This window comes from Siniperca chuatsi, linkage group LG11 (genome assembly GCF_020085105.1).
Source record: "Siniperca chuatsi isolate FFG_IHB_CAS linkage group LG11, ASM2008510v1, whole genome shotgun sequence".
NCBI lineage: Eukaryota > Metazoa > Chordata > Actinopteri > Centrarchiformes > Sinipercidae > Siniperca > Siniperca chuatsi.
The window spans coordinates 29,987,161-30,013,189 of record NC_058052.1 but is presented as its reverse complement, the minus strand read 5'-3'; the positions used below and the strand labels follow the sequence as shown (position 1 = coordinate 30,013,189).

Genomic DNA, 26,029 nt, shown 5'->3' with positions numbered 1-26,029 from the left:
AATCCGCCTTTGATAGAGGGGTGGGGGTAGGGACTACCGGGGGAAGGACCGTGCACGTCCTGTCTCCCACTTTGCTGGGGGTCAGGTTCAGTTCCCCTACCCTAACCCTAACCCTAACCTCAAGTTTTCCTTTACCTACTTACCTTCCCGTACTTAACTACCTGGGTGGCATTTGATCCTCCTTACATTTGCTTGAATTTCTTTCTCTTCTCCCCTTCTTTCCTGTCAGGTCCCAGCGAGATCTCAGTTACCTGGAAGACAAAGAAAAAATCAATTAAAAACATATTTTTCAACACGACGTTGGCTCGTAATTTTAAGCTTTTAAACTGAGTATTGGTCAGGACCTTAGGCAGACATTGCTGCAACAGGGCTTTTCTTTTTGATTCTTTGTTGTGTGTTTGTGTATTTATTTATTCTTTTATTATGTACCATTATGATTTATTACATGCATGTTTTTCTATTGAAGCACTTATTAATAATATTATTATTATTAATATAATCTTTTGCATCTTCTTTTGATTAGCACTTACCTTTTCTTTTAGCACTTACCGCCCTGCTGCAGTTCTGTTTGTCTGTTTTCCCCAACGCCCTTTACATCAAAATCTTTTTTAAATACCATGTTTTTATGATTACTTCAAGGACATGGTAAATTAAAGGGACATTGTGGGGTTTATTCTGGCCTCGCTGCTCTCCTGAATCAGGCCTGAGTGCTTCATTCCTATGATTCAGAGGTTGTGTCTCAAATCTCCCCGTTACAGGAGCATTTACTCGGAGCCCCCTTGCCTGCTCGACTATGTGGTCATTTACTCCATTTTTTAGTTATTTTAGTTTTTTGTTTTTTTTTTCCCCAATTCCTTCCCTTATTTTTTTTTGGGATGGGTTTTAGAGCTTTTATAAACCACAGAGTAGAAAAATGTTGATTTTATGAACTTCTAATGCAAAGAACAACTAGTGCCAGTGCATTATAACTCCCTGTGGGGAGTTGACCCTTTCTTCACCTAACCCTAACCCTTCCCGGGATTGCTTAGCCCTAACCCTAACCCGGGGGAGTTACGGTGAAAAGGAGAGACGGAGCCCTAAAAGGGAGAAAAGAAGACAAGACTCTATTGAAGTAGTTGATAACCAAAGAAATGGAAAATTAAACCTAAAATAGGATTGTAACTTAAAAGAAAGTACAAATAAAACAAAATATAACAGAGGACTAAACGAAATCCTAAAAGAGGGAAAGACAAACCAAAGATAAGGAAATAAAAAGTGGTAACTTAAACTAAAGTACATAAAGAACGAAATGGTGAGAGGCTAAGTTGGGGATTAGAAGTGCCCCGCTTAGTAACAGGCAGATGTCCCAGTCCGGCTCTGTCTTAGCCAGGGGACAACTCCAAACGGGAGCCCCATTTTGGCACATCAGTGGTATAGGCCCAGACAGGCCCCGCTGTAAGAAGGATAGGAGGCCCAAGCAGGCCCTACAATGTTCCGCCTTAGCCTGACGAAGAGCAAACAGTCTCGAAACGTAGCTACAAAGGCTGGAACCATTAGCATTGATTCCTCGGGATAATAGAGTCCAATTTTTTGAACCCCCAGTCCTTAACGGGATGGGATGACGTGTCTGTCTCTTTCTGTGTGGGGACGAGAGAGCCCAATTTTTCAGGGGGAGACGGGCCCCCACTCCCGATTGGGAGTCAGTCCATGGACCGTGCACTTCCTGGTGCCACTCTGTGGTGCCACTCTGTGGTGCCATGGTTCAGTTCCCTACCCTTACCCCTAACCCTAACCGAACTCTTTATAATGTTATTTACAGAGAACCAACAAATCCTACTATGGCAAGCATTTGGCGACAGTGGCAAGGAAAAACGTCCTTTAAAAGGCAGAAACCTTGGACAGAATCAGACTCAATGGTGGGCAGCCATCAGTGAGAGAGGGAGAGGTTTTTTTGGGGGGGGGGGGGGCACAATGCAAATACCACCTAGAATTGTTTTAAATAGTAAAATAGTAATTGTAGTGTTAATATTAATATATTAGTAATAATAGGAATGACAGCTATAGGAATAATAATGTCAGCATCAGTAACAGAGCCAATAACAACAACTGTAGTAGCAGTTGTCAAGCAGGAACACGGGGGCAGCAGGTGGCCCACAACCACAGATCCAGACTCTGCACCAACACGGGGGCAGCAGGTGGCCCACAACCACAGATCCAGACTCTGCAGGAACATGGGGGCAGCAGGCGGCCCACAACCACAGATCCAGACTCTGCAGCTCCGGAGGCAGAAATACCTGCTGAAAGCGACAGAAGGAGAGAGGAGAGAGACGAGAAAGCACAGAACTACAGGAGAGAGAAGATGTCGAGTTAGTAACATGCAGTAATGGGATAAAAATGCATACAGATGGAGAGGGAGAGGAGGAGAGAGGAAAGAGGTGCATCATGGGAAGTCTTCCGGCAGTCTAGGCCTATACCAGCATAACTAAGGGATGGTTCAGGACTCACCCGAGCCAGCCCTAACTATAAGCTTTACCGAAGAGGAAAGTCTTAAGCCTACTCATAAATGTGGAGATGGTGTCTGCCTCCCGAACCCAAACTGGGACCTGATTCCACAGGAGAGGAGCTTGATACCTGAAGGCTCTGGCTTTTGGAGACTCTAGGAACCACAAATAACCCTGCATCCTGGGAGCACAGTGTTCAGTAGAGTAATATGGTATTATGAGATCTTTAGGATAAGATGTTCTCAACAGATTAAAGCCATTTGAGGCAGATTGTGCTCAGACTACATAAATACTTGATACTGAATGCTCTGTGAGGAGATATCAGTTGATTCATCAATTGTTTCAGATCAATAGAAACCTTCTGTGTGGGACAAATAGATGTTTTTATAAAGTCCAACTGTCCAAAGTGCAGGAAACAGCTCAACCAGTCAACCAATCACTGACCGTCATGACTCAGCATAAACACCAGCTGACCCTTAGACACTTTTGTACAGACAGTTTTGGACATAAACAGACATTGTTTTGACCTGATATAACTTCAGTTCAGTTCGTCTTCAGATCAGTTACTTATCTGTTCACTGTTGTGTGTGTGTGTGTGTGTGTGTGTGTGTGTGTGTGTGTCAGCAGAGCATAAAAGTCCAGCTTTGTTCTTCTCGTCAGTTTTTGCTGCTTGTTGAGTGAAACCAGAAACATGAAGGGTTACCTGCTGCTGCTGCTGCTGCTGCCGCTCTGCTCAGGTACAATTACACACTCACACATTTAACTCTTTAAACTGAATGTGGGATAACCAGGGTTGGAAAGAGTACCAAAATATTATCCTCAAGTAAATATACTGTTACTTTAAAGACATTTTACTTAAGTAAAAGTATTAGTGGACCAGGTATTAGTGTTTGTGTTCAGGTATTAATAACTACATTTACACACAGTAAAACATGTCAGTCAGTCAGTCAGGTGTGTCTCAGATGTGATCAGATCAGGTGTATTTGTGTTGCAGCTAAGCAGTTTTCCATCAAGTGTTACGCTGAGGACTTCCTGATGGTCAACAACCTGCTGCTGGATTGCGCCGGCAAAGTCCAACAGGCCTGCTACACGAGAGGTGAGTCCTCTACCTGCTTACACAGGCTCCTATTCTATGAAGGACACACCCCTGCAGCTGTGCAGGTGCCCTTCAGTTGTGTCAGTCAGTTGTGTCCATCAGGTGTGTGTCTGTCTGTTTTTGTTTTATGTGAACTCTCCAAACCAAATTACTATCAACTCTGTTGAAATGGATATACAGTTTTGAATCTTTAATGTTTTAGTGAGAAACACTGAATATAAACAGAAACTTTATTTCTTTCTAAGAAAAGACCACAGGAGAGATTTAACTACATTCACACCTGTACATGTTTGTGTAAATCTGGATTTTAAAGTTCTTCATGTGGAACTTTCAAACTATGATTTGAAAGATTATAAATCAGGTTTGACAGTTTCATCTTTTCTTCTTCACTTGTTGATATAAAGGTGACGTTGGACCATCAGATCAGTACATTAAATGAATATTTATAGACTGAACCTTTGTAAGGACACAATGTGGATTTAAAAACCTGTTCTGTGGCGTGTGTGGAGGCTCTGATGATGCGTTTCCTGTTTGCTATTGCAGATAGCGGAGAAAAAGGCTGCACTCCACTGGAGAACTGCTCTCGACCCGGTTGGACCTGCTGCCACACCAACCTCTGCAACGCCTGAGCCAATCAGAGCCCAGGAAACACTGACATCATCAAACCACATGATGTTAAATAAACTTGTGAGGGAGATTTCCCAGAATGCAGTGTGGCATTTATCTGAGTTCAGTGTGTAAACATGAATATTTACAGTCGGTCAGTTTCTGGACTTTGAATCGTGTGTCATTTTTGTTTCTGTGGATTTAAATAAACAAAGTAACATCCTGAGTTTGAGAAATAATGTTCAGGAATCATTTTAAAGAATTTGAATTAAAATAAACTGCAGTCTGAATGTTTATCAAATGTTTGTAGCTGAGAATAAAACACAGACTGAAAAAGAAAAAGAGCTTCTCAGCTTCATGTAGTTAAAGTATCAGAAAGATCATAGTTAACTGGTGTCTGTTCAGATTATCGACTGTGGTGAATAAACACAAACCAAACTCCAGTCATTGAGTTTAACAAAAGAAAACCTATCAGTGGTGGCTGGCTAATAGAGGGCCCTCCTTGAGCCACAAACAAACCCATTACTACTTCTAATAATAATACATTAAACAAATTGTCAATATTTGTGTGTTTGAAATATGGAGAGCATCCAGTAATATGTGTAAAATATGATAGAAAATCATCTGTGCAACATATATGTTTTTCCTACACGTCCCCTCCGCCTGTCTGCATGTCTGAGCAGCTCTGGGGCGATGGAGGAATCGGCCACAGGAGGTGGGTCTGTGTAGCAGTTTCGCCAAAGATATATCAGAATCAGAAATACTTTATTGATCCCCGAGGGGAAATTCTTTTGCTACAGCTGCTCACTATCACGTCAGTGCACACAGGAACAGAAGTTCTAAGCAATCAGAATATAATACACTATAATACAGGACAGATAAATTAAGTACAAAGTGGATATAAGTATAAAATTAAAATAAGTGTAAAGTACAAAGTGGATTTACCGGTTGATGATAAGTATGTACGGTATAATAATACAATGTAATAATACACGTAGTAAGTAATAGTGCATGAACTGTCAAGTTAAGTATAGCCTATTAAGATTATAATAGACGGTGGATATTGCACAGCAGTAATAGAAGTATGAATAAATATCAATAAATAGGGAATTTTAAACTGAAGAGTATATTGCACAGCAGTATTAACACAGAATATTGCACAATTATTTCAAGTATTGCAGTAATGTTAATGATCCAATGTCCAGGTTAGGGACTTATAAACGTATGACATAAAATTTTGACAGTCAGCGTCCTCAAATCTAATCCGAAAAGGGAGATTATTTATACCCCAAGTGAGCCACTGCTAGTAGGTCAGGACCTCTACAAGTGTAATTTTAAGTACATGATAATGATGAGTGTGATCACTAAATTCACATAAAATTACGTTACTCCTCTAAGACCCAACCCTAACTCGGTAAAATCTCTCCTCCAAGATCCGTTTGTGAAGAGAACTTTGACGGAGAAACTACAGGTGAAAGAGCTGGGCCCAGATCAGCCTGATCTCACAGTCAGACAGCAGGTTAGCGATAAAGGGAAGCAGAGTATGCGATGCTTCTCTTCTCTTGTAGCTGGTGCACCAGAAAGGCCTGGTTAGCTGGATGCTGTCATGCTAATGCCTTATTTTGCTTTCTGTACTTGATTTTTAAACAGCGGGGACAGATCCAGCATGGACAGTTACGGGAGTGAGGGATATGAAACACCTGTCTGAGAAAGTAAGGACACATAAGGACATCAGGGCACACATGGATAATTCTGTCACCATTTTATCACTATTCAAGCAGACGAGATTACTGACATTTCCACCCACTGCCAGCTGGTGCTTGTGCTAAGCTACATCGACGGCAACAGTAACATCCAACAGCGTTTTTTTTAGTTCATTACCAGCCGCCGACACCAATGCTACAGGCTTCAAATGGACAATGAATGACCAGGTATCAGAATCAGAATACTTTATTGATCCCCGAGGGGAAACTTTTGTTACAGCAGCTCACCTTTACGTTAGTGCAAACAGGAATAGAAGAAAAATAAAAATATTAAAATAAAAATATAATACACTATAATACAGGTCAGAAAATAAATTAAGTACCAAGTGGGTATAAGTATAAAATAAAATAAGTGTGAAGTACCAAGTGGGTTTACCGGTTGATGATAATAATAATATGGTATAAGGTAATAGTGCATGAACTGTCAAGTGTAGCTTATTAAGGTTATAATGAGACGGAGGATATTGCACAGCAGTAATACACAGAATATTGCACAATTATGTCAAGTATTGCAGAGATGTAATGATCAATGTCCAGTTTAATGACTTAGGGTCATACAGACTGACCCTTAGAGGGAGGAGTTAGAGTTTGATGGCCACAGGCAGGAATGACTTCCTGTGGCGCTCTGTGGTGCATTGTGGGGGGATGAGTCTTCCACTGAAGGGGAATGGCATGACGTTTGGCCAGCATCCTCCTCTCTGACACCACCGCCAGAGAGTCCAGCTCCACCCCCACAATGTCACTGGCCTTACGGATCAGTTTGTTGAGTCTGTTAGCGTCCACTACCCTCAACCTGCTGCCCCAGCATGCACCAACATACAGGACAGCACCGGCCACCACAGACTCATAAAACATCTTCAGCATTGTCCGGCAGATGTTGAAGGACCTCAGCCTCCTCAGAAAATAGAGGCGGCTATGGCCCTTCCTGTAAACAGCTTGAGTGTTCTTAGTCCAGTCCAGTTTATTGTCCATGTGTACTCCCAGGTACTTGTAATCCTCTACCATGTCCACACTGACCCCCTGGATGGAAACCAGGGTCGCTGGTGTCTTGGCCCTTCGTAGGTCTACAATCAGCTCCTTAGACTTTGTCGCATTGAGCTGCAGATGGTTCTGCTCACACCATGAGACAAAGTTCCCCACCACAGCCCTGTACTCCGTCTCATCACCACCGCTGATACATCCCACCACAGCAGAGTCATCAGAAAACTTCTGAAGGTGGCAGGACTCTGTGTGGTAGCTGAAGTCTGTGGTGTAGATGCTGAAGAGGAAGAGAGACAGTCCCCTGAGGGGCCCCAGTGTTGCTGATCATGCTGTCCGACACACAGTGCTGCAGGCGCACGTGCTGTGGTCTGCCAGTCAGGTAGTCCACAATCCAGGACACGAGGGGGGCATCCACCTGCATCGCTGCCAGCTTCTCACCCAGCAGGGCTGGCCGGATGGTGTTGAAAGCACTGGAGAAGTCAAAAAACATGACTTCCGTGCTTGCCGGCTTGTCTAGGTGGGTGTGGATGCGGTTCAGCAGGAAGATGGTGGCATCCTCAACTCCCAGCCGGGCCTGGTAGGCGTACTGAAGGGGGTCTAGGAGGGGTCTGACCATGGGCTGCAGCTGTTCCAGCACCAGTCTTTCCAGGGTATTCATTATGTGGGAGGTCAGTGCCACCGGTCTGTAGTCCTTGGAGCCACTGGGACGCGGCATATTCGGCACAGGAACGAGGCAAGTTGTCTTCCACAGAACAGGGACCCTTTGAAGACTCAGGCTCAGGTTGAAGACATGTTGAAGGACTCAACATAGCTGGGGGGCACAGGCTTTTAGCACCCTGGGGCTAACTCCATCGGGGCCTGCAGCCTTGTTTGAATGGAGTTTCATCAGCTGTCCTCTCACCTGATCAGCAGTCAGGCACACAGCAGAGGTTACAGGTGGGGGAGGGGGAGAGTCAATAGTGTGAAGAGGGCCGTTAGCCTGATAGCCAGTTGATCAAGCAGATGTAGTCAGACTCTAACTGGTATGCACATTTGTTCATGTTCAGCCCCAGTGTGTGTTTTTGTGCGATGTGCATAGTTGACATTTTAATGCAACCGCAAGGGGGCACAAGCCAGTGTCTTCTTGTGCCAGTCCCAAGTCTGGATAAATGCAGAGGGTTGTGTCAGGAAGGGCATCCAACGTAAAACACATGCCAAATTAAAAATGCGAATCGTGAAAATGACTTCCATACCGGATCGGTCGGGGCCCGGGTTAACAACGACCACCACCGGTGCTGTTGACCTACAGGGTACCAGTGGAAATTGGACTACTGTTGGTCAAAGACGAAGAAGGAGAGGAGGAAGGTGTGTTCGTAGGCAGAGAGAGAAGAGGAAAGCTAAGAATGTAGGACTGACAGTAGGGACTTTGAATGTTGGGACTATGACAGGGAAGGCTAGAGAGTTGATCGACATGATGCAGAGAAGGAAGGTGGACATACTGTGTGTCCAGGAGACCAGGTGGAAAGGAAGCAAGGCTAGAAGCTTAGGAGCAGGGTTCAAGTTGTTCTACCATGGGTCAGATAGGAAGATAAATGGAGTAGGAGTTATCCTGAAAGAGGAGTTTGTGAGGAATGTTCTAGAGGTAAAAAGAGTATCAGACAGGTTGATAAGTCTGAAGCTGTAAATTGAAGGGGTGATGTTCAATGTTGTGAGTGGTTATGCCCCACAGGTAGAATGTGAGTTAGAAGAGAAGGAGAAATTCTGGAGTGAGTTAGATGAAGTGATGCAGAGCATCCCCAGAGGTGAGAGAGTGGTGATTGGTGCAGATTTCAATGGGCATGTAGGTGAAGGGAACAGAGGTGATGAGAATGTGATGGGCAGGTTTGGTCTTCAGGACAGGAACGGCAGAGGTGAGCATTTGTGAGCAGCAATACGGTTTCATGCCTAGAAAGAGTGCAACAGATGCAGTATTTGCTTTGAGGATGCTGATGGAGAAGTACAGAGAAGGTCATAGGGAGTTGCATTGTGTCTTCGTAGATTTAGAGAAAGCGTATGACAGGGTGCCGAGAGAGGAGCTGTGGTATTGTATGAGGAAGTCTGGAGTGGCAGAGAAGTATGTTAGAGTGGTGCAGGACAGGTATGAGAGCTGTAAGACCGTGGTGAGGTGTGCTGTAGGTGTGACAGAGGAGTTCAAGGTGGAGGTGGGGCTGCATCAAGGATCGGCTCTGAGCCCCTTCTTGTTTGCTCTGGTGATGGACAGGCTGACAGATGAGGTTAGACAGGAATCTCCATGGACTGTGATGTTTGCGGATGACATTGTGATTTGTAGTGAGAGCAGGGAGGAGGTGGAGGAAAATCTAGAGAGATGGAGGTCTGCTCTGGAAAACAGAGGAATGAAGCTTAGCCGCAGTAAGACAGAATACATGTGCGTCAATGAGAGGGACCCAGGTGGGACGGTGAGGTCACAGGGAGCAGAGTTGAAGAAGGTGCAGGACTTTAAGTACTTAGGGTCAACGGTTCAGAGCGATGGAGACTGTGGAAAAGAGGTGAAGAGGCGAGTGCGAGCAGGTTGGAGCGGGTGGAGAAAAGTGTCAGGTGTGTTGTGTGATAAAAGAGTCTCAGCAAGAATGAAAGAAAAGGTGTTGGAGACGGCGGTGAGACCAGCGATGTTGTACAGCTTAGAGACAGCGGCACTGAAGGAAAGACAAGAGGCAGAGCTGGAGGCAGCAGAGCTTAAGATGTTGAGGTTCTCTTTGGGAGTGACAAGGATGGACAGGATCAGGAACGAGGACATCAGAGGGACAGCTCATGTTAGATGTTTCGGAGATAAAGTCAGAGAGGCCAGATTGAGGTAGTTTGGACATGTTCAGAGGAGAAACTGTGAATATATTGGTAGAAGGATGCTGAGGTTGGAGCTGCCAGTCAGGAGGTCTAGAGGAAGACCAAAGAGGAGATTTATGGATGTAGTGAGAGAGGACATGAAGTTAATTGGTGTGAATGAAGAAGATGCAGAGGACAGGGTTAGATGGAGGCACATGATTCGCTGTGGCGACCCCTGAAAGGGAACAGCTGAAAGGAAAAAAAGAAGAAGTGCATAGGTGACATTTTAAAATGAATCTCAAATTATTCCATGTGTTAGAGGTCAATTGATTTTTACAAGAATATGTATTTATTTATGTAGTTTATGTAGTTATTTTTGGTACTTCCTTCTGTTAGCTGTTTGTTTTGGTGATCAGGGACTCCACAATTTATTTTTGAGTATAACTGAATTTAATTCACTTGTAAGAGAGTTTAGAAGCAGCAGTTTGCTGGAGTTTACTATCTCTACAACTCAGAGCACTTGACTCCCATGCTTCTGTCCGTTTAACTGTCTGAATAGCAACTTAACACCACTAACTGCACTTCATGTTTACTTATCCTGATCTTTACCTCCCTGTTGGTTTCCCCAACAAAACAAGCTCCATAGGGGCATCTCAAGAAATAAACATTTTCTATTACATGTTTTATATTATACTGAATTTGTCTGTGTGGGTGACCAAAAGAAGATGTCCTGATGTGTTTGTCAAGGCATTACTTACTGCTTTACTTGGAATAAGTTGGAATAAAATAATTGTTAAATATTTAACTGCAAAGTAGTAATTCATTTTTGATACATTACATTTTTTGCATTAAATCATACTGGGATGTTTGCTGAAATTGATTGGATGTGGCACAGCCCTTCCTAGAAAATTTTCCACCAGCCACCACTGAAACCTATAATCATAAACGATTATCTAAACCCTGAAATCAAAGTAAATCCAGTTGCTTTTATTAGTATTTATCAGCAATAAATCCAGATATTTGTTCCTAAAATGAAAGCTGTCAGAAAACACCCAAATAAGCTGTGTTAAAACATTGACCAACTGAGCCACAAAATATATAAAAACATGAGTCAGTTTCAGTTAATGATCAGACAGCAGCAGCTGTGAATGATGCAGCAGAGCGTCAGTTTGTTTCAGTGACAGTTTACAGGTGTGATTCACCTATAAACTGCTGCTGTTGGTTAAAAACTTTTGTTCATGTATTTTGTTCAAAAGTTATTCAGTCTAAAACCACCCAGTCCTTTCTACACATTAACTGACATCCACTCTCTACATTACAGGAAGTGTTCAGCTGTAGATATTCAGCAGTAAAACTAAACTGCTTTACTTATTTTGATTCATACCTAAAGTATTACCTGTAAATTGTATAATGAAGAAAAAATTAGAACATGATCAGGACATTAATAAATAAGTGTACCCGAGTAGAACACTGTGCTCCCAGGATGCAGGGTTACTTGTGGTTCCTGGAGTCTCCAAAAGTAGACTGGGAGCCAGAGCCTTCAGTTATCAAGCTCCTCTCCTGTGGAACCAGGTCCCAGTTTGGGTTCGGGAGGCAGACACCATCTCCACATTTATGAGTAGGCTTAAGACTTTCCTCTTCGGTAAAGCTTATAGTTAGGGCTGGCTTGGGTGAGTCTTGAACCATCCCTTAGTTATGCTGGTATAGGCCTAGACTGCCGGAAGACTTCCCATGATGCACCTCTTTCCTCCTCTCCCTCTCCATCCCTCTCCCTCTCTCCTCCTCTCCCTCTCCATCTGTATGCATTTTTCGTCTCTCTCCTCTCTCCTTCTGTTGCTTTCAGCAGGTATTTCTACCTCTGGAGCTGCAGAGTCTGGATCAGTGATTGCAGGCCTCCTACTGCCCCTGTGTTCCTGCTCAACACCCGCTGCTACAATTACTATTATTAGTCTTATTAATAAGACTTAGTCCTGCTATTCTTATTATTATTATTACTATTATTATTTTGATTAATGTCAATATTATTACCCTTACTATTTACATTTACATCTCTATGGAGAACTTGCATTATGCTACTGTATGCTCTCTCTCTCTCTCTGATGGCCGCCCACCCTGAGTCTGGTTCTGTCCAAGGTTTCTGCCTCTTAAAGGAAGTTTTTCCTTGGTGATACTCACAGCTTTGGAGAAAGCCAGAGAGCCGACGCCTCGCTCGAATGTTCCCAAACCGACGACCTGCAGAGTCGACAGACTGACGCTGTCCCAGATACGAACATGAGGCTGCAGTGCCTGAACACAGGACAAAGAGTAAAGTTATTATTATTATTATTATTATTATTATTATTATAGACATTTTAGTGAAATTTTTGTCTCGTTAATGTTGTGCTTTTTTTATGTCTTCTAATCATTCTGAGCCTACAGCATCTTGTTGTGTACAGTTACCACCGTTACAGTTGTTCTCATCTGTTTATCGGTTTTATTATTGCTATTTTTATTATATTAGATTATTTATTTATTTATTATATTTATTATATTATATCAGTCAGAAAATTAAACTGTTTGTCCTCACCCGTCCGTCTTGTCCACTCCTGCAATCTGTCCTGTAGCGATCCGGATCTTATCAGGATGGATGGCCAAACTGACAGAGAGCGACAGAGAGATGATGTCACAGACCTGTCACCACAGACTAGCCAATGGAAGAGCAGCAGATGATTTACAGTGGTGTGAAAAAGTGTTTGCCCCCTTCCTGATTTCTTATTTTTTTGCATGTTTGTCACACTTAAATGTTTCAGATCATCAAACTAATTTAAATATTAGTCAAAGATAACACAAGTAAACACAAAATGCAGTTTTTAAATGAAGGTTGTTATTATTAAGGGAAAACAAAATCCAAACCTACATGGCCCTGTGTGAAAAAGTGATTGCCCCCTAAACCTAATAACTGGTTGCTCCACCCTTAGCAGCAACAACTGCAATAAAGCGTTTGCGATAACTTGCAATGAGTCTTTTACAGTGCTGTGGAGGAATTTTGGCCCACTCATCTTTGCAGAATTGTTGTAATTCAGCCACATTGGAGGGTTTTCGAGCATGGACTGCCTTTTTAAGGTCATGCCACAGCATCTCAATAGGATTTAGGTCAGGACTTTGACTAGGCCACTCCAAAGTCTTCATTTTGTTCTTCTTCAGCCATTCAGAGGTGGACTTGCTGGTGTGTTTTGGATCATTGTCCTGCTGCAGAACCCATGTTCGCTTCAGCTTGAGGTCACGAACAGATGGCCGGACATTCTCCTTCAGGAGTTTTTGGTAGACAGCAGAATTCATGGTTCCATTTATCACAGCAAGTCTTCCAGGTCCTGAAGCAGCAAAACAGCCCCAGACCATCACACTACCACCACCATATTTTACTGTTGGTATGATGTTCTTTTTCTGAAATGCGGTGTTACTTTTATGCCAGATGTAATGGGACTCACACCTTCCAAAAAGTTTAACTTTTGTCTCGTCAGTCCACAGAGTATTTTCCCAAAAGTCTTGGGGATCATCAAGATGTTTTCTGGCAAAAATGAGACGAGCCTTATTGTTCTTTTTGCTCAGCAGTGGTTTTCGTCTTGGAGCTCTGCCATGCAGGCCATTTTTGCCCAGTCTCTTTCTTATGGTGGAGTCATGAACACTGACCTTAACTGAGGCAAGTGAGGCCTGTAGTTCTTTGGATGTTGTTGTGGGGTCTTTTGTGACCTCTTGGATGAGTCGTCGCTGTGCTCCTGGGGTAATTTTGGTCGGCTGGCCCATCCTGGGAAGGTTCACCACTGTTCCATGTTTTCACCATTTGTGGATAATGGCTCTCACTGTGGTTCGCTGGAGTCCCAAAGCTTTAGAAATGGCTTTATAACCTTTTCCAGACTGATAGATCTCAATTACTTTCTTTCTCATTTGTTCCTGAATTTCTTTGGATCTCGGCACGATGTCTAGCTTCTGAAGATCTTTTGGTCTACTTCACTTTGTCAGGCAGGTTGTATTTAAGTGATTTCTTGATTGAGAACAGGTGTGGCAGTAATCAGACCTTGGTGTGGCTAGAGAAACTGAACTCAGGTGTGATAAACCACAGTTAAGTTATGTTTTAACAGGGAAGGCAATCACTATTTCACACAGGGCCATGTAGGTTTGGATTTTGTTTTCCCTTAATAATAACAACCTTCATTTAAAAACTGCATTTTGTGTTTACTTGTGTTATCTTTGACTAATATTTAAATTAGTTTGATGATCTGAAACATTTAAGTGTGACAAACATGCAAAAAAATAAGAAATCAGGAAGGGGGCAAACACTTTTTCACACCACTATATATTTGATATGTTTTCGCACCACTTGACACAGTCGGTGTGACCGAGGTAATGTCTCTGAGTTCGTTCATCGTAGTTAAACAGAACAACTACAGAGGCGATGAAGTAAACAATCTCTCCAGTTGGAAGGAGGTAGACATTCGCTCTGCAGTCTCTGCCGCGGTAACCGTACCTGCAGGAAGTCAAGGAAGCACCTGGAGATCTACTAAAGATCTACGGAAAGTTTACTAAAGGTCTGCTAAGGATCCTCTGAGGTTTCTGTTTGCTCTGCAGTCTGCCACAGTAACCGCACCTGTAGGAAGCCAAGTAAGCACTTGGAGATCTACTGAGTATCTATTGTAGATATAATAAAGGTCTCCTGGGGATCCACTGACGATCTATTTGGGATCTAATGAGAAGCTACTGAAGATCTACAGAGGACCTATTGAGATCTATTGAGGATCTAATTTGACCTACTGAAGGTCACTGATGATCTACTGAGAGGTTACTAAGAGTCACTGAGGATCTACTGAAGGTCTACTAAATATATTACAGGGATTCATTGAGGATCTATTGTAGGACTAAATAAGATCTGCATAAAATAATCTGAAGGTTACTGTACATCTACTGAAGGATCTCCTAAATATCTTTAGAAGACATACTGTGGATCTGATTTGGCGCTATATAAATAAAATGTATTTGAATTGAATAAATTAATGTCAGGTAGGGATAATGGAGAGCATGTACAGATACAGATACACCTGTACAGATGACCAATAACATGATAAACAAAGAGATATTAATCCTATTTTTTAATATGTTTCATAGAGATCCTGAATATGATTGTCATTATTTTCCCATCTTTAATCAAAAGCATTGTATTTTAATTTGAGAGCATTATTTCACGAACTCATTAAAAAAATTTCGAATGCTCCCCCTCAAAAAATTGCTCTCTAACAAACCGCAATGCAAGATGACAGTGACCATTTCAATGTTCAGAAAAATACCTGGTATTTTGTTAGTGGGGCTAGGGTTAGGCAGGGATGGAAAGAGTACTTCAATATTATACTCAAGTATTTGTGTAAAAACATACTAAAAATGAAAAAGTGGGCCAGTTAATATGTACGCTGAGTAAACGTTACTGATGACTCACTAATCCTACTGTATAATGATATATAACACTGCTGTTGAATTAAAAAACACCTTTAAATGTCAACTTACACACTAATAGAACATCACACCACAGAGCTCTGATGTCCAAACCAACAATAAAAAACACTTCTATAGATGCACTTTGCAGCCTGTTCATACAACTGATTATCAATTACTAATATAAAACCACTTCCTCTGTATAATCTAACCTTACTGGAATTATCCAGAAGAGAAAAAAATGAAAAAAACTCAGACAATTAAACAAAAATGGCCGACAAATAAAGTCTACGGACACTGCGGTGGATGCAACAATGCTTATTAAGCAACATAAATTAAACTGCCTGACACTAAACAATAACTCCAAACATATATTAAAGCTAAACTGGTTTTTACACACCGCAGAGCGCGCACACACACATGATGCAACATTGCTAGGTAACACGGTGGTTGTTGATGTTCTTCTCTGGACCGTGAGTGCTGTACTCGACTGTCTTAATGCAATTATGAGTCTTGTGCAGTTCTCCACAATCTGCTGTGATACATATGAATGTACTGCTTTACATTAATACTGGTGGTTCTGTATATTTTTGCTCTGACCTACAGCGCCTCCTAAAGGCCAGAGCCAACACTGCAGACTGATATGAACTGACTTCATCATATAGACACCTAGACCACCACTGTTGCCACGGCAACAGCAGGGGAAAAAAAACAAATCAATGAGTCGTCAGTTTTCAAAACATTTATTTGCATTTTTTTGTTGAAATCTTCAGTACAGTCTGTCGTCTGACAGGAATGCATGAGAGAAGACATAATTGGCTCAAAACAGTCACATGAACATCATCATCATCATTATGGGTATCAATGTCGTTACTGATCGCTGAAAAATAAACACTTTAATCCAGAAACTCCCACAAGACCCCGCACCTCCCGTAACCCCGCCCCTCCCTGAACATCCAGGCGAGTCCCTGAACTCTGTACAAGCCCTTCAGAGAGACAAGCGTAGAAAAGATGAAAGTATTAAAGATGAGAAGTATTAAAAAGGCAAAAACATGAATGACCCCCCTCCCCAAAAACATTTTGAACAGAAATGGTCCAGAAGAGACAAAAACAAACATCATCAGCAGTCATTCAATGAGTCACTGAAAAACAGCCAATCAGAGGAGAGAATTTCATGTGTTTCCTGTGACCTGATTGGCTGAGAGATGTGAGTGTTGAATGTGATGGCGGCTGAGTACTTTTACAGTGTAACTGAGGAGCTGCTGTCCCCTGGTGGTGAACAGAAATATACACACAGATATCTGCAGCATATACAAACACAGATCCTCTGTCAAAGAGCAACGTCTCACTCGGATCCACTTCTCTGTCAACTCTGGATTCTGATTATTAAAAAACATTTCAGTCACAGTTTTTACTCTGGAGGTCATATTTCCACTTTACGTCCTATTTCCACCTATTTACTTCCCGTTTCCTGTTTTCAGTGTGAGTTTAACTTCAGCCTTGATCTCGATCTCCTGGGCTTTTATTGTGAAACATCTCTCAGAAGTGTTGAGTTTGGTGGTTTCATAAAATAAAAGCGCAAAAAAGTCGAGTCGCATGAATGAATTAATCCAATCAGTGTTTCTGTTTAAAGTTTTGACAATTTACAGTCTGCAGCTCATCTTACATGATTCCTTTTAGCAATAATTGTTAGGAACCAATAATCATATTTTTCATTAGTCTCATCCAGTCTCTGCTCAGGTAAATCAGGACTCTCCAGGTGTTTCAAACTGTGACATCACATGATTGTTCAAACTGAAGGAAGGTTTATTTTAACAGCTGATTGATGAGAAAAACCATGCGACTCTGCAGCCACAGGAACGAGTGATAACACACACACACATTTGTACTTCTATACCTGTGAGGACCCTTATTGACATAATGCATGCCCTAGCCCCCTAAAACTACCATTACACCACGACCACTGAGAGCTCTTGATTCTATTTTATTTTTATTTTTTACAGTTAGTCAAATTGTCCCCATTAACAGCAGCTGAATCAGCTGTCAGCAGCTCCTGTCTGCAGTGGACCCGTGGATGTCCAGACAACTATCACCGGATTAGATTCTCAGGCAGGTTCTGCAGCATCTTTTTTCTCTGATCTCTAAGTGAATTTCCGGAGGTTTATTCTGGACGGACATCAGAGATAATGATGTCCTCTGGAAGTGTGAGTCACACTGAATGATATCAAGTGTTTCATGTCTGTGTCTTCATATTTGATACAAAAACATTGAGTTATGTATCGTATTAACTCTTATTTAACCATCACAGATAAATGCCTAACCCCATCCTTATCCTAAATTGAACCTAAACCTGATTCTAACTTTAAAACTAAGTCTGAACCCTCAAACAGAAATTCAGAGGTCCGACAAAAAGTAAAGACCAACCAAAATGTTCTCACAAAAATGGCTTCACAAGCTGTAAAACTCAGCCTGGTCCTCACAAAGATAGCTGTACCAACACTCACACGGACTCTCTCTGTCTATGAGGGGGGGGTGAGGGGAGGCAGCCCCTCGTCGCTGGGCGTAGCGGTGTCGTCGCTCGGCTCCAGGCTGTCCTTCAGGCTCACCGTGCTGTCAGAGGGGGGCGGGGTCGACTCTGAATAGGGCGGGGTTAACTCAGTGATGGGTGGTGCTAGCTCTGTGGGGGGCGGGGTGTCCGGGGAGGGTTCTTGGGTCCCGTTGGCAGTCGGGGGAGGGGCGGGTTCTTGCATTGGTGTGGCTGTGGCGGGAGGGGGCGGAGTGAAGAGAGGGTCCGCCCGGTGGGGGGCGGAGTTAGAGAGGAGGCCATCGGTGAGAGAGAGCGAAGATTTCTCCACCAAACGCCACTGCATAATGCTGGTGTCCTTCCCCCCCGTCGAGATCAGGTGACTGTCTTTATACAGGAAGCTGACGTTGGTCACATGACTACTGTGTGCACTGTATTTATGGCTGGGAGCCTGCAGACACACAGACATATTATTGATTATTGATTGATTGATCCTCAGCTTGTATATAGTGAAGGTCGTCAGGATGGCGAAAACGTGATCAATATTGATTAAAGAACCAGGAGAAGCAGGAAGGCGAGACAACTGTGCTTGTTTTGTGTTTTCAGATTTTTTTAATTTGGAAGAATAAAAACCTGCGTCTGTCTTCGAGTCATCTGCAGCTGCAACTAACGATTACTGACATAATTGATTAATCTGCGCATTGATTTCTCAATGAATCGATTAATCGTTTGGTCTAGTTAATATCAGAAATAGTTAAAAATGCAAAAAAAATGTTTTAAACGACTGAAATGAATTATCAATGGATTAATTTTCTGTCAATCAACTAGTAGATTAATCATTGCAGCGCTGCTTGTGTCGACCTGCTCGGTCCCTCGCAGTTCTACTGGAAACCAGTATTACCGGAAGCCATTATAACTCTGACTGGAAAAATTATTCAAGTTCAATTATTCTCAGATACTCAGTTTTGTGTTTGAAGAATTCTGAATTATCGGACTCTCTGAGTTTGATAGATAGTGTGTGTGTTCAGTGTGTATGTGTGTGTCTCACCTTGGGGGTGGAGCATGGGTAGGCGAACAGGTGAACTTTACAGAAGTCGTCAGCCAGAGCGATCACCTTCCTGTTATGAGATCTGATCAGAGCGTTGATGTCGGTGCCGTCTGAACCCTCCGGCCACACACCTATCAGACAAACAAACTGTTGATACAAAGTTGGCAGAAAACATCTTCAGATGATAAAATGATAACATATTTTTGGACTTCATGCTAAAACAAACTGATTTGTTTTTGTGTCACAAAGTTTTCTCAAACTTATTATTTTCTGTGATGTTCGAATGAAACTCAGAATGTCCCAAAACCTTTCGTACGAATCACAAACAGACCGACAGACTCACAGGAAGAGACTAAGAATGATTTCAGATAAAAACTTCATCTGAATGAATGAATAATAGTTATGTTATATATATATATATTATTAAATTATTGTCATATTTAAGTAACATCTACAGTTCAGTAATCTTCGCCCAGCTGATTCTTTCTGCAGGTCTCTGTCCAGGTGAAAATCACCTGTTATAACACCTGAGAGGTGTGACATCACCTGCTGTAGGCTGTACTATCACGCTGTCTAATATCTGTCACATCACATGACCTCCTCTAATATTACTCATCGACCGCTTTGCTTTAGATGTTTTTTATAATTTAACTTCATGTTAAATAATTCTTTCTTCATTTCTGTCACAGTTCAGCTCTGATTACACGTCATTAACAGCAGGTGTGCTGATGTGCAGGTGTGCAGGTGTACTGGTGTACTAACCGAACACGTGGTATCCCAGTACGCAGGTGTACGTCGCCCAGTCGATGTCTTTACACTCTGAACGATTCCTGATCAGTTTACAACCGTTTGGAACGTCCCCTGAAAACACACAACTGTTATTACACAACACCCACCCCTAACATGCCACACCTACACAGTACTACAACTCTGCAGTACTAGTACACAATACTACAGTCGTGAAGTATCAGAGTACTCACAGTAGAGGATCTCGTAGTCTCCAGAGTTGGACATGATGAAATTGTTGTCAGGTGACCAGTCTAGGTGTGTGATGTAGCTGGAATGTCCCTGTGGAAACATTCAGGTAACTCATGAACACACCTGAGCATCATCATCACCTGAAGACACACTGACTGTTTCAGCAGCAGTGAGCTCTGGGATCTGTAGTTCTCTATTGTCTCTCCGGACTATATATTCCACATGTAGGAGGTCTGACCCACATGAGCGGTGGTGGACAGGTACAGATTCAGGTAGTGATTGGTATCATGTGGTTATAGAAGCACCAGGTGTGATGATCCCTCCGAGTCCTTCATGTCCAGCAGTCAGGCGTGTGTTTATAATGTGTATATTGTGTTGTGTTTGTTACAGTGTGTTTGTGTGTTGATGAGAGCTGGTTTCCCCATCATTTTTATAGTTTCAGGCTGATTTTTGGACAAAACATCTCTGAATGTTCAAACAGTCCAGATGAGAGAAGATCTGAGCTGATAAAAATGTTGATAAACTCATCTGTGTATGCAGCCTGAAAGGAATGCCTGCAGACACGACTCAGGGCTGAAAAAGGCCCCTGACAACTTAATTTTTTTATGTACAGTTAATATTAAACAGAGACTGGAGCACACTGATTAATTTCCAGCCTTTAATTGTGCAAACAGACTAACGTTTGAACACAGTAGTGTCCAAAGTCAAAATGGACAAAGACATGAGGCAAAAAAATCATGTTATCATAACATGTACACTTGTCATTGGATAATTGGTTGAACAGGATTTCAAATCTATTGGATAATGAATCCCCACATCATATATTTCTTTGGCCTATCAGAGGACCCTAGATACAGATAGGGACTTAGTCACAGATCACATTCTCCACTGAGTACTCTCCTCTGGCAGGCAGGTCAAAAACATAACCCTTAAACACAGGAATGTCCTCAAAAGTCATGCATCTTTAAATAATATCAGCTCTGTGCCTTCCTTGATCACATTTGAACGTTCTGGCAATCTGAGAGACAGGCTGGTTCGTTCTGACACAAGAAAACCACCTAACAGTCTCCTCGCTGTCAAGTTGTTTCCGCTGTAGCAGCTGTGCACAATGTTCTAACTTGTCAGATATCAAATACTTTACACATCCACATACTGGTACAAAATACACCATAAAATCCTCCATACACTGCAGCAGCACACAAAACAATGATTACTCTTTTGCTCAGCTAACCATGACTCTGCAGCATCATTAAAGTTCTGGGTAACAGAACTTACTGACTTATTCTGTCTTACTGAAACCTAGCTGGGTCATGAAGAATATGTTAGCCTAAATGAATCCACTCTGCCCAGTCATATTAATACTCACGTTCCTCGAGGCACCGAGGAGGTGGAGTTGCAGCATCTTCGACTCAACCCTAAACCTAAACTAAATTATAACTCATTCGAAAGCCTTGTTCTTAGTCTTTCACACCCGACCTGGAAAACACGACAGCAGATTCTATTTGTTATAGTGTACCGCGCTCCTGGTCCTTATTCTGAATTTTTATCAGAATTTTTTATCAAGTTCAGTCCTTAAAACAGATAAAGTAATTATTGTAGGTGATTTCCATATTCATGTGGACGTTGAAAATGAGCCTTAGTACTGCGTTTATCTCATTATTAGATTCGATTGGCTTCTGTCAGAGTGTACATGAAGCCACTCATTGTTTTAATCACACCCTCGACCTTGTTCTGGTATATGGCATTGAAATCGAATCCTTCATTATCGGACCATTATTTAATAGCTTTTGAACTCCTATTATTGGACTACACGCCATTAGGCAAAATCTGATATTGCTGTAGCTAAATTTAAGGAAGCGATCCCATCTGCATTTAATTCAATGTTATGTCTCAATATAACTGAGGACTCCTATGCTAATCGAAGCCCCTCCCACATTGACCATCTAGTTGATAGCGCTGCAGGCTCACTGCGAACGACACTCGATTCTATCGCTCCTCTAAAAAAGAAGATAATAAAACAAAGAAGGTTTGCTCCATGGTATAACCCCCAAACCCGCAAATTAAAACAAACATTGTGAAAATTTTAAAGCAAAATGGCGTTCCAACAACCTGGAAGAATCTCGTTTAGTCTGGCAAGATAGTCTTAAAACATACAGGAAGGCCCTCCGTAATGCCAGAGCAGCTTACTACTCATTAATCATTAATAGAGGAAAATAAGAACAACCCAAGGTTTCTTTTCAGCACTGTAGCCAGGCTGACAGAGAGTCACAGCTCTATTGAACCATGTATTCCTATAGCCCTCAGTAGGAAAGACTTCATGAGCTTCTTTAATGATAAAATTTTAACTATTAGAGAAAAAATTCATCAAGTCCTGCTTTCAACCGGTGCCGATTTATCTTCAAACACAGGAACCTTAGAAACAGCTGTAAAACCTGATAAATATTTAGATTGCTTTGCTCCTATCTACCTTCTTCAACTAACTTCGACGATTTCTTCATCTAAGCCATCAACCTGTCTCTTAGACCCCATTCCAACCAGGCTGCTTAAAGATGTTTTACCCTTAGTGATATGATCAATCTGTCTTTATTAACAGGCTATGTCCCACAGTCTTAAAAGACTGTGGGACATAGCCTGTACTCTTGATCCAGGGGTTTTAGCCAACTATAGACCTATATCTAACCTTCCCTTTCTCTCTACGATCCTTGAGAAAGCAGTCACCAATCAGTTGTGTGACTTTCTAAATAACAATAGTTTATTTGTGGATTTTCAGTCAGGGTTTAGAGTGCATCATAGCACAGCGACAGCACTGGTGAAAATTACAAATTACCTTATAATTGCATCAGACAATGGACTTGTCTTTGTACTTGTCTTGTTAGATCTTAGTGCTGCGTTCGACACCATTGACCATCACATCCTATTACAGAGACTGGAACATGTAATTGGCATTAAAGGAGCCGCACTAAGCTGGTTTAAATCCTATCTATCAGATCGATCTCATGTTAACGGCGAGTCCTCTGTGCACGCCAATGTTAAATACGGAGTTCCACAAGGATCTGTGCATGGACCAATTCTATTCACCTTATATATGCTTCCTTTAGGCAATATTATTAGGAAACACTCCATAAACTTTAATTGTTATGCAGTTGATACCCAATTATATCTATCGATCAAGCCAGATGAAACTAACCAGTTAGCTAAACTTCAAGCATGCCTTAGGGACATAAAGACCTGGATGACCTGCAATTTTCTGATGTTAAACTCTGACAAAACTGAGGTTATTGTACTTGGCCCCATACAGTTATCAAGCTCCTCTCCTGTGGAATCAGGTCCCAGTTTGGGTTCAGGAGGCAGACACCATCTCCACATTTAAGAGTAGGCTTAAGACTTTCGTCTTTGATAAAGCTTATAGTTAGGGCTGGCTCGGGTGAGTCCTGAACCATCCCTTAGTTATGCTGCTATAGGCCAAGACTGCCGGGAGACTTCCCATGATGCACCTCTCTCCTCTCTCCTCCTCTCCCTCTCCATCTGTATGCATTTTTATCCCATTACTGCATGTTACTAACTCGACATCTTCTCTCTCCCGTAGTTCTGTGCTTTCTCGTCTCTCTCCTGTCATTTCTATTATTATTACTTTATTAATATTACCACTACCATTACATTATTATTATTATTTTAAAATCCTAGGTGGAATTTGCATTGTGTGCCCCCCCCCCCGCATCTTAAAAGGAAGTTTTTCCTTGCCACTGTCGTCAAGTGCTTGCTCATGGTGGGATTTGTCTGGGTCTCTACTATAAATAATATTATAAAGAGTACGGTCTAGACCTGCTCTATATGAAAAGTGCAATGTGATAAATTCTGTTATGCATTGGTGCTATATAAATATAATTGAATTGAACTGAATTGAAACTCTGAAGAGTCCAAACAACAAACAGACTTACGGTGCACTTCCCGTATCGGCTGTACTTGCGTCCTCTGTCGGAGACGGTGTAGAGGTAAATAAAGTTATCATGAGATCCAACAGCCAACAGACCGCCATCTGCAGACACACAGAGAGGAGCATTCTAGGTCATGTAGTTCACTTCACTCTTAATGTTGTCATGGAAACAGTCCTACTGGTTTTTCAGCTTGTTTGCAAAGAGGTTCACTTGACTCCACCCACCTAAAGAGAAGCGCATCACTGACAGCTGCTCGTTTCCATCGGTGTGGATTGCCACCAGGTCGGTGGTCTCAGCGTCGAGAACGTACCACCTAAGACACGTAGATCATGAGAAAGGTAGACCAGTTAGACCAACATTGGGGGTGGGGGTCAAGGGTGTTATAGATCTATAAATGATCTGTACTGACTTTCCTGAGTGTGTTCCTATGGCAACCACGGCTCCGCTGGGATGGAAGTCTGCACAGTGTCCATGTTCCTGAGGGAGAGACAGAGCAGTCAATCACCCATAAATAATCAATCCATCAATCTGCTGTCAGTCAGTGGTCCCGCTCCCCTCACCTCCAGCGTGCGGCTCCATTGAAGACTGTGATCCACCGAGTTCCAGAGGCAGACCAGCCGGTCCTGAGCACACGTCAGAAACATCTCTCTGGACGGGTGAGACGCCAAACCCCACAGCTCGTCTGTGTGACCCTGAACACATCACACAAAGATACTGAGACCCTGAACACATCATGACATTACAATTATTTATTTATTTTGTTTCAATCCCGATGATCAGATTCTGAACATTAATAAACAGGAAAATGAAAATGTCCCAACACAGAGTCCTGTCTGCTTCATACAACATGTTGACGTCATGATGATGTCATGTGGTCTCACCTGGACCTCCACCAGGAAGCCATCGTTGAAGGTTCCTCTCAGGATGAAGTTACGAGATGTCCCGACTAGAAACTCATCCCCCTTCCCCTCAGACACCGCTCTGATGGTTCCGTACTGATCCGGGACCTGTAGACACACATAGACATGTGATCTCAGTCATGTGACCTCACTTGATAGTGCGACATAAAAATAAAAAAACTTAATGGATTTTGTAACTTTTATTATATGTCTTACTTCTGTCTGGGGGATAACCATGCTCTCAGCTTTGGAACTACAGTTCCCATAATGCTTTGGGGTGATGTAAACATAGTATAATGTTACCTTTGATTCAGTGAGTTAGCTGTGAGCTACAACTTCAGCCCCGTTTTTAGCCTATATTTGTTTACATTTACTCAAACTGTCCCCATTAAAGCAGCTGAATCAGCTGTCAGCAGCTCCTGTCTGCAGTGGACCCGTGGATGTACAGACAACTATCACTGGATTAATTTGATACTGAAGAAAACTTAAAAACATGATGATTCTCAGGCAGGTTCTGCAGCGTCTGTCTTCTCTGATCTCTAAGTGGATTTCTGGAGATTTATTCTGGACGGACATCAGAGATAATGATCTCCTCTGGAAGTGCGAGTCGCACTGAACGATTAAATAAGTGTTTCATGTCTGTGAGTTCAGTTCTGACTGAGTTACGACTCCGAGAAGGAGTGTGATTTGTGTGTGTGTGTGTGTGACCTCGATGTCTCGGTCAGCTCTCAGTTCGTGGTCCCACAGGATGATTTTTCGGTCTTTTCCTCCTCCAGTCAGCAGAGTGCCGCTCCTCATCTCACACATACAGAACACGCTGCCCTCGTGACCTTTGACCTGCCGACTGATCTGAAACGCTGCGTGAGCACACACACACACACACACACACACACACACACACACACAGGTGAGTCACACCTGTCCTCTGCTGAATTGAAATGTTTATAAAGATGGAGGAATGAAAGGAATGTTTCCTGACAGAAGAAAACAGGAGAAAAAACTTTACACTGAACAGCGTCACATGTGATATTTTAATATTAAACGTATTAAATTAAACAATATTTAATTTTAAAGTGTGTGTATTCATCAGTGATGAGTCTCTGCTGAAGAGAAAATCTGAACACAGATTTAAACATTTTATTCCCCATGTTTTACGACTCTGCTGCGTGCTGTTGATCTGTATGTTTCTGGAGATTTCGTAGACAATAAAGTTTTGAGTTGCAGTTCCTGCAGCAAATCACCCAGAAAACACTTCCTGTTTCTTTAGGTTTCCCCTGAAAACACCTTTTCTTTAACTTCCTGTTTGAACAAATCTGCTGCTGGAGTCGGATTTCATTGAACTTTTAATTTGTTCTGTCTGTTTACTTGAACTATTTAACTTGTTTAAGTTTGTGTGTGAATCTGTATTTGTTGAGACAAACTTTAACATGTGTGAGTGTTCTGTTATTAAATGTTTCAGC

General features: G+C 42.2%; 2 protein-coding genes across 4 annotated transcripts in view; one reads left to right on the top strand and one right to left on the bottom strand.

The window, feature by feature from the left end:
- Positions 1–3,054: 3,054 nt before the first annotated feature.
- wu:fj16a03 (uncharacterized protein LOC335475 homolog) lies at positions 3,055–4,408 on the top strand. The gene is made up of 3 exons (XM_044215472.1): positions 3,055–3,217; positions 3,475–3,576; positions 4,120–4,408. Exons 1-3 carry the CDS (start codon positions 3,172–3,174, stop codon positions 4,203–4,205), a joined length of 234 nt encoding a protein of 77 aa, XP_044071407.1. The 5' UTR covers positions 3,055–3,171; the 3' UTR covers positions 4,206–4,408.
- Positions 4,409–15,912: 11,504 nt separating this feature from the next.
- The window catches only part of LOC122884938 (echinoderm microtubule-associated protein-like 4), a 33,914-nt gene continuing 23,797 nt past the window's right edge, over positions 15,913–26,029 (bottom strand). For all 3 annotated transcript variants that reach the window (XM_044215469.1, XM_044215468.1, XM_044215470.1), the window contains 10 exons: positions 25,278–25,426; positions 24,552–24,677; positions 24,231–24,362; positions 24,080–24,147; positions 23,895–23,983; positions 23,674–23,771; positions 19,738–19,825; positions 19,520–19,618; positions 18,758–18,888; positions 15,913–18,160 (listed from right to left, as the gene is read on the bottom strand). In XM_044215469.1, the coding sequence (XP_044071404.1) occupies positions 17,705–18,160; positions 18,758–18,888; positions 19,520–19,618; positions 19,738–19,825; positions 23,674–23,771; positions 23,895–23,983; positions 24,080–24,147; positions 24,231–24,362; positions 24,552–24,677; positions 25,278–25,426 (1,436 nt within the window). In that variant the 3' untranslated portion in view covers positions 15,913–17,704. The remainder of the gene's footprint in view (positions 18,161–18,757; positions 18,889–19,519; positions 19,619–19,737; positions 19,826–23,673; positions 23,772–23,894; positions 23,984–24,079; positions 24,148–24,230; positions 24,363–24,551; positions 24,678–25,277; positions 25,427–26,029) is intronic.